Source organism: Priapulus caudatus, unplaced genomic scaffold, assembly GCF_000485595.1.
Source record: "Priapulus caudatus unplaced genomic scaffold, Priapulus_caudatus-5.0.1 Scaffold212, whole genome shotgun sequence".
NCBI classification, from domain to species: Eukaryota; Metazoa; Priapulida; class Priapulimorpha; order Priapulimorphida; family Priapulidae; genus Priapulus; species Priapulus caudatus.
Window position 1 is genome coordinate 224,251 of NW_014577273.1, and position 8,695 is coordinate 232,945.

Consider the following 8,695-nt stretch of genomic DNA (forward strand, 5'->3'; position numbering starts at 1 on the left):
TGTGTGGTGTGTGGTGTGTGGTGTGTGGTGTGTGGTGTGTGGTGTGTGGTGTGTGGTGTGTGTGGTGCGATGTGTGTGGTGTGGTGTGTGTGATGTATGTGGTGTTGTGTGTGGTGTTGCGTGGTGTGTGTGGTGATGTGTGTGGTGTTGTGTGGTGTGTGTGGTGATGTGTGTGGTGTTGTGTGCTGTGTGGAGTGCTATGTTCACACATTAGTGGATCTATAGCTATCGATTATTCTGGTGTATCGATTATTCTAACGTGCATCGTATAGACATTACCGTATCACACATTTGATATTACGTATTTATTTATGATAAAAGACAGATGTCGAGGAGGTTTGACAAGTAATGTTTGCAAGCACGGTGGCTACATAAATCCGAGCTCCTGCGGTACATGCATTTGTCCGGATGGCTTTTCTGGTGACACCTGCGAGGATGTGGCGACCCCTGTCGGAGGTAATGACACAAAGCAATATACATTCGTTTAACTCCATCCATCTTCGCTTTGCTACAACTACATGGGTAAAACGAAGGAACCCGGTGAGGAATCTTAGCAGAATGGTAGGCTACGCCCTTGTCCGTTGTACAATAAAAATACACGCTAGCGGGTAAAATAAACGACCTAGCTTTGGCCCGCCACACTAAAATTAAGCTTACTATAATTTGTCCAAATTGGACCATTTATCGAACGCAAACGACCGCACGGGCAGCATTCGTAGCCACATTGCGGCGGCGGCGCCGCTGGTGAGTGAGTGGATACTCTGCATTTTCTTATGGGTTGCACTTATGCGATCATGTATAGCCCCTGTGGTGGAGCGAAGGGTTATCCGAGTAGAGCTAACCACTATTGCACCCGGGGAGTTGATATCATATGTAGCATTTTAATATCAGTATATGCTGCTATAAAACCTATGCTAAGGTTAATAACTAGAGTGTGAAGCATCACACTCATGATCGTAAATAATTATTTGCTGATATGAATTGCCGATTATTTTTGTCAATATATCTTTTGTTATCGATTCTTTTCGTTATATGAATGGAACGCAAGGGGGTGTATTTAAATGCAATAGTGGCTTGAGGACTCGTGGCAAAAATCCTTATAGTAGCTAGAGGGTTATTCTCCAAATTAAAAGCGTAGAAAATGTAATGGGCTGTAGTATTAAGCATTACGCTTTGACTCGTATCGCCATGTCGTATAATATAATCGTATATTTTTCGTTATCATTTATTTCCGTGATCCGGTCTGTTAACGATGATATTCACTATTCGTTCTCTATCAAATCATAAGCATATTTCAGATGTCGTTATGTCATTTATTTTATTCGTATTCACCCAGTAACTAGACAATACGCAACATGCTTTCCCATGCTTTACTTAAACTTGCATCCGAGACGGCGTTTTCATGCTAATATTCTACAGTGAACGACGGTGGGGAGATTGTACAGCTCGACTGCGGGCGCTCGGCTACCATCGAGGCAAACATACGGTCGGGAATTCCACTCGTAGAAGCATCGTGGCTAGTAAAGGTACGTCGAATTGCTACCACAGTTCATCTGCAGCTGCGACCAACTGATTTTGACTTTGAGTTTGACTTTGACTTTGAGTTTGACTTTGACTTTGTGTTTAACTTTTACTTTGCGTTTGACTTTGACTTTGAGTTTCACTTTGACTTTGAGTTCGACTTTGACTTCGCTTTCGACTTTGACTTTGCGTTTGACTTTGACTTTGACTTTAAGTTTGACTTTGACTTTGAGTTTGACTTTGACTTTGAGTTTGACTTTGACTTTGAGTTGCCAGCTGTCGGCAAGATAATGGAATGTTGCATGCTGAAGATGCGTTTCGTTGATAAAATATTTATTTCGAAATCATTGCTCAGAAACGAGCATGTTTTTGGTGAACATAGCCAAGCACGAAGGTTCTAAGACATGTTAGCGTTACTCTAGACAGTCGCTGTTACTTAAGCAATAACGGTAAGTGTCGTAAAAATGGGGAAAACACAAGACTGGTTGCAAATCAAGTTCGAAATAAATGCTTTAATGAGCAGGCGCCCGATGGAGCTTCGTTGGCGGTTCATCTGGACAGCATTGACATAGTGTGGTACGGCAACTACATTTACGGATGCCCCGACTGGCTGGAGATTAAACACGATGACGTCACGAATCCTGGAATACGGTTAGTGTATGATATATATATATATATATATATAATATATCAAGAGGTTGTTCAATGACGTCTGTTCAATGTGGTGATACGTACGCAACCGATTCCCCGTTGAAAACGGCAGAATATAGCAGATATAGTGGTTAATGGCAATAGTTATAATTATATCTGTGTAGGCGGTTAAAGGCACGTATATGATCGATCGTAGCAAGATTATTTGCATGTATTATGATGTGTTATGGTATGCTGTGCAAGATTATAGTCGTAGTCGTCTATCTACGATAACGAGCCAAATGTAATCCGTTAGCACCCATAGCTATAATTGCACTTTACTGTGACCTTTATATGTCTTAAGTATATATGGCTTAAGTACAGGTAGCACTCGAGCGTTCAAGTGCACGCCATGCAATTTAGTAATGAGAATCCTGTTATTAGTACATGACATGGCAAACACCAATATACTACCTTTCACATATGAGTATATTATTGCCTATGTTATAAATAGTTTATACGAAACCGATCCATAATAAATGTATACGTATTTCGTTAATCTTGTCTAATTCACTTGCTAAAATACTCACTAATTCGCAACCGTAAGAAGTAAAAGCTGTTGAATGCGTATCTCCGAAACGGCACCTTATATATATATATCCGATTTATAAACTTTATGGTATTATAAAAAAAATTGCGTGTTTTTTGATGGTTTATTCCCATTTCGCCATTTCCCACTTCGCCATTTGCCATTTCGCCATGGAAAAATTCCCACTTCGCCATTTGCCATTTCGCCATTTCCCGTTTCGCCATTTCCCACTTCGCCATTTTCCCATTTCGCCAGTTTCCCACTTCGCCAGTTTCCCATTTCGCCAGTTTCCCGTTTCGCCAGTTTCCCATTTCGCCAGTTTCCCGTTTTGCCAGTTTCCCATTCCGCCATTTCGTCCTATCTCCCCGACCACCCTCTTGCTCGAGGTAGGTTAAAAGTAGGCCTCTGTAATGAATAAATTATAGCGAATCTTTAGATATGGAGTCAACTATTTATTTGAAGAACAAGAAGGCGAAATCGTACATATCAAAACATATGGATCATGTACAGGCACCCTAACCCTCACCCTAACCCTAACCCTAACGACCTAGAAATTATTTTTTTTAAGAATGAAAGGATCAATTTCGTGCAGGGGGTGGAAGCAACATAAAATATTAGCGAAATTGGAAACTGGCGAAGTGGGAAAATGGCGAAATGGGAAAATGGCGAAATGGGAAACTGGCGAAGTGGGAAAATGGCGAAATGGGAAAATGGCGAAATGGGAAACAGTGGGAAACTGGCGAAATGGAAAAATGGCGAAGTGGGAAAATGACGAATGGGAAACTGGCGAAATGGTTAATGGCGAAATGGCAAATAGCGAAGTGGGAAACTGGCGAAATGGGAAGACATCTTTTTGATATACTAATGCGTGGAGTCGTCAATTTTTTCTGTAAAAATCATTAAAAACGCAATTTCGGGTATTCTGCAAACATAGCATGTGGTATAGCAGAATTTATAGACATGGAAACTGGAATCTATCGTGCGTAATATCCGTTTTCTATAAGTATTTTAGTCATATTGCTTTCGATAAAATATGACATCGTTATTGTTGCTATAGGCTATGCGGAGATGAATTCGATCTGCCAACTTTGCTATCAGCGAATGGCGAAGTGTTGATAACGATGAAGCAATATCAAGGTCGCGGTGGCAGTTTCACAGTCCGGGTCACAGGTACGCACCTAGTTATAACGACATAGTTTAGAACTACACCCGTAAAAATTCTCGAGTGAGCGACAAAACGAAATCCGGGTTAATCATCTATCGTTAGAAACACCGAGATAGTCAATGGCACGGTGGGGAGGCGGATATTTGATCTGCGTGGAAGAGTGTTTAGAAGTGTGTAGTAGTGTGGAAAATTGCGAGTAGAAGAGTGTGACGCTCACGATAATTCCGATAAAGCTGATTCACGTAAATTCAAAGCAATTCTAACGTTATCACCCATCATAGTGCGGCCTTGAAAAACCGTCGTCCACGATTTCGTCGCATACGTTCGTCGTCTACCTGCACGCGAGAAATACGAGAACGCGCATACGAAATAACGCACTTACCTGTACGTGCACGCACTTACACGAACGCATACGTATATATATATATATCAGGAGAGTATAATATATATTATACACTCTTGAATACATGTAACACCGATGCTATACTCTCGCAGCAAAATGCTCCGGTGTTGAGCCTCGACCCACCACCTCTATGTCGTCGCCCGCCCCCGTCGCTCCGACGCCGCCGACGACGACGAGGCGGCCGACGACAACTTCCTCCTTCACGAGAGCTCCTCGGAGAACTACAACGTCAGTTCCGGTCACATCCGGGAGCATGTTCCCGCCCTCGCCGGCCACATCCGGGACCTCGACCCCACCCTCGCCGACCACATCCGGGTCGTGCATGTGTTTGCGCTACGAGGAACCCGTCGAGTGCGAGCCGATGTGTGGATGCCGTAGAGCAACGAGAACATGCCTGCAGAGCAGCGCGAATTGCAGGTATGCGTGAAAGCTGTGTGGCTATATACGATGGCACTTCATCATGATGGATGCTTCGAATATGTGAAGTACATCATTATTAATCTGTGCATGCCATAAGCGGCTGTATGCCAAGTATCGGCAAGACGATATAGCCCCTCCACTTGTTGTTCACCTATACGTCACGTATATAGTCACCAATATAGTGGAGTGCATTATAACCTGTAACCTGTAATCTGTAATTATAAGGTGTATTATGAACCTGTGCCGTGAACGGCAGTAGTATCGACTAGACGATATAGCCCATCGAGATAGAGACATAGAGATTACTCCAAGCTATCAGCGTATTTTCAACGCGAAACTATAGCACGTAAACTCGCGTAAATGTTGTGCGCATATTTATATTGTATGCTATTGTGAAACTAGAGCACTCGGAGAGCACAGACTTCCGCCAAGGCAGCTGAATTCTCTCAATGTGAAATTTTTTATTAATTAATTAATTAATTAAGTGAAAAAATTAATTAATTAATTAATTAATTAATTGGATTCGGATTAGTGCGAGCGTGCAGGTGGGGGAGGACTGTGGTTGCCCCTTACCCTGTGGTTGCGTGTTTGTAAGTCTACAGCCAGCGCACCTAGCGGAAGTGAATTGAAACGTGCATGTTAACAAACCCACAAACCCACAAACACACAAACCAACACTCAAACACACGCCGGTGAAAACATAACCCCCGCCAAGCCCCTGGCGGAGGTAATAAGGGTTCGAAACCTATGGAATGTGTGAATTCGATAAACGAGGAATTTCTTTATTTCAGATCGACAGGCGAGCTGGATATGACTGTCCCCTGTGGCAGTCGATTACCGAGCTGTCGGTCTGCCACCAGGGGGCGCTTCTGCTGTGACGACTGGGTACGAAGAGGCAGATTCTGCCTGCCACCTCGTAATAGTATACGATTGTAAAACATGCACGTGTGCAAATAATTATTAATATTTTATTCCAGCGACATGTGTTAGGGAATTAAAAGGGCAGTGAACGGGGTTCTCTCAGTAATCCCCATCTTATCCAAATCCCCGGCGCAGTGGACATATTCAAAACTTAGCATACGAAATACACGTATATTTTATGTTTATAGTATTGCTATACTATAAAATTATATTTATTAAAGTATCGCGTATTAATAATGGAAGAGAATATGCCAATATGCGTTTTGATCAGATCGTTCATCATGGGTTATTAACTTCTACGTTTAGCGTAACTATGAAACAGTGCAAAATTACGGTGACTATCTACGATGTTCATTTCCCTATATGACAGCATTACGTATACTATTGCTACAGCACAATTTTCTGAGGAATAACAAGCTGAAAATGGAAATAGAACAGAATAACATTATAAGAATAACACTATATTGGCAACAGGTAGGGAGGATGTGTAGTTAGAAGACTGAGCTAGAGATTAGAAACAGTGGTAAGTTTCTTAGATGCGTCCACCACACGTTTAACCCACTTGACTTTATCTGCAAAATATTCAGACAAATTTCGCATCTTGTTTTTTTAGCCTTCACGCCCCACGAAACAATACGCGCTAGCAGAAATTTTATTTATTTTTAGAAGAATACATTCCGCTTGACTCCCTTTCCAGTTCGTTTCCTTTACCTGTTATATTTGACGCGAAAATGGACCACATTCATGCATCACGCACTCAAGAACTGCGTAATAATATTGACGAGCAAGAACGTGCGTGTAACTTCGTTTTCTCCGCCTTTTTCACTGATACATACCTCGCTCTGTATACACACACATATCTTTGTGCTTTATTATGAAGAATTTCATACACATACTCTGTATAGAAACCCACTCATAGATAAACGGACATCTATTCTAAAGATCTCTCTCTATATATACCTATATCTGAAATCTGCCGTAGAATATATCTGTACTATGCATGCTATATGCAATGTTTTACTTATTACGCTGTGAGCTCATTAGAGTAGATTAAAATACGCGTATGTACAGTCGCATGCACAGACAGGTTGTCTGGAACGATTTCAGACCAGTCCATGGGCAAATATTTCCGCAATTTGAGACTGAAATCCCATGGATATAAAGGATTTCATTTGTGTAGTATTTGAATTCGAATAAAGCGAAAGTTGTTAGAAAATTATAGAAAGTCTGTTTAATTTTTTTTGTATGCGGATATATCGGGTTTAAAACGCGATTTCCGCATTACGTCATATTGGTGGTTCATTAAATTTGGATCTATTATCTATTTCGAAATTTATCATGATATATCATCCATGATCCATCATCCATCCTATAGCTTTTCCAACTTCTTTTGTTCGTTTTTTTGTATTATTTGTATTGAATTTTTGTATACTGATTTTCTCATCAAGTTATCTTGCTTATTGTCTAACAATTTCAGTAATGATCTGTATAGTGTATCGTCTTGTTTCTGTGTGCGACAAGAATCAAAATGCTTATGTGCATGCATATGCATGCGTACGTACGTGCGTGCGTGCATGCATGCTGCCTTGTGCATGTGCTCTTACATTTTTCACGTGTATATGAGATTGTGCTATCGTGTGCGTCTTACATGCACCTATATGCAGTCTATGTGATGCGTGTGCGTGCATTTGCCCGCAGGTTCACATCTGGGGCCTCAGAACAAACTATAGGCGTAACACATGTCGTTAACACATCTCAGCAGACATCTGCAAACGTAATGCCAGCGCTGTTTATTAACAAACATATCAGTGAAAGTGAAGAGAGAGGTCGATGACTTAGACATACACACCCAGCGAGAAATAGGTAACCAGTTTTTGGCTTTGCTACTTTCCCTTAAAGGCGCAAACCGGATTATGTAGTAGCATATATAACTTGACATACGCACAGCCGAACCAGTCAGTACGTTTCCACATGCGGTGTGCGTTTAACCCGAATGATATAGTTAATATTAAAAGGTGGTTATCTATAAGAGAGGACTAGCCACTTTTCCGGTTGCAGTAGAAAGTCATCCACCTCAAAATTCGGTAAGTTACGTCTGTGCATATTGATACGTACGATTACAAACTCGTGCATTATCAGTGAAGTGGAAGCATTCGCAATATGTAAATTATGGCTTTAAATGAGTGTATCCATTACAATAAAGACTAATTCCGGCTCACGATGAAAAGGGTATTGAGCGTTTCACACGTAAAAACTTGTCTCATGACAAATTAGACAGTTGCTGTACAGTTAGCGATGAGATTTAAAAAAGTGTGATTGGGGTTTGTTTTGTTAAGAAGAGCCGCTTCCTGCACCGAGTGACTGCGCGCAAAATGAGTCTGGGTGCTCCGTGTTTGCTCGTGTGCGTGCGTGCGCGTGCATGTGTGTGTGCGTGCGTGCGTTTATGTGTGTGTGTGTGTGCGTGCGTGCGTACGTGCGTGCGTGCGTGCGTGCGTGTGTGTGTGTGTGTGTGTGTGCGTGTGATGAGCAAGTCATCTGAAGCGACTAAAGACCCTTGTAAGACCGACGGGCACATTTCAGTTGCAAATTTCGCATAAAACACCAAGAAACAACGGAATCTTCGTCAATTATTCACGCGAGTATTCCTTGACACTGGGAATAGTGGATTTAGTGAATAACCAAGCGTGAATTGGCTATAGGTGCGATGTAGCTTACTGTGTATGTTGGTGTGTGTGCGAGGGAGGTGCGTGTGTGTGGGTGCTTTCGTACGTGCATGTGTGTGTGTGCGTGCGTACGTACGTGCGTGCGTGTGTGCATGTGTGTGTGTGTGTGTGCATGTGTATGTCCGTGCGTGCGTACGTGTATAGGGGGTGCCTATATATATATATATATATATATATATGTGTGTGTGTGTGTGTGTGTGTGTGTGTGTGTGTGTGTGTGTGTGTGTGTGTGTGTGTGTGTGTGTGTGTGTGTCGTACCGTACGTCGTCGTCGTTCTACCGTACGTAGTACGTTAACGACTAACGTCGTACGTACTACTTAAC

The 8,695-nt window shown here is 42.0% G+C and overlaps 1 protein-coding gene across 1 annotated transcript in view; it reads left to right on the plus strand.

Moving 5' to 3' along the window:
• Nucleotides 1-6,870, plus strand: part of LOC106807403 (zinc metalloproteinase nas-36-like) — a gene marked incomplete at its 5' end in the record, with an annotated part of 12,364 nt that extends 5,494 nt beyond the window's left edge. The window contains 6 exon segments of the mRNA XM_014809720.1: nt 322-456; nt 1,420-1,526; nt 2,045-2,172; nt 3,798-3,910; nt 4,401-4,725; nt 5,520-6,870. Coding sequence (XP_014665206.1) covers nt 322-456; nt 1,420-1,526; nt 2,045-2,172; nt 3,798-3,910; nt 4,401-4,725; nt 5,520-5,664 — 953 coding nt within the window.
• Nucleotides 6,871-8,695: the final 1,825 nt, after the last annotated feature.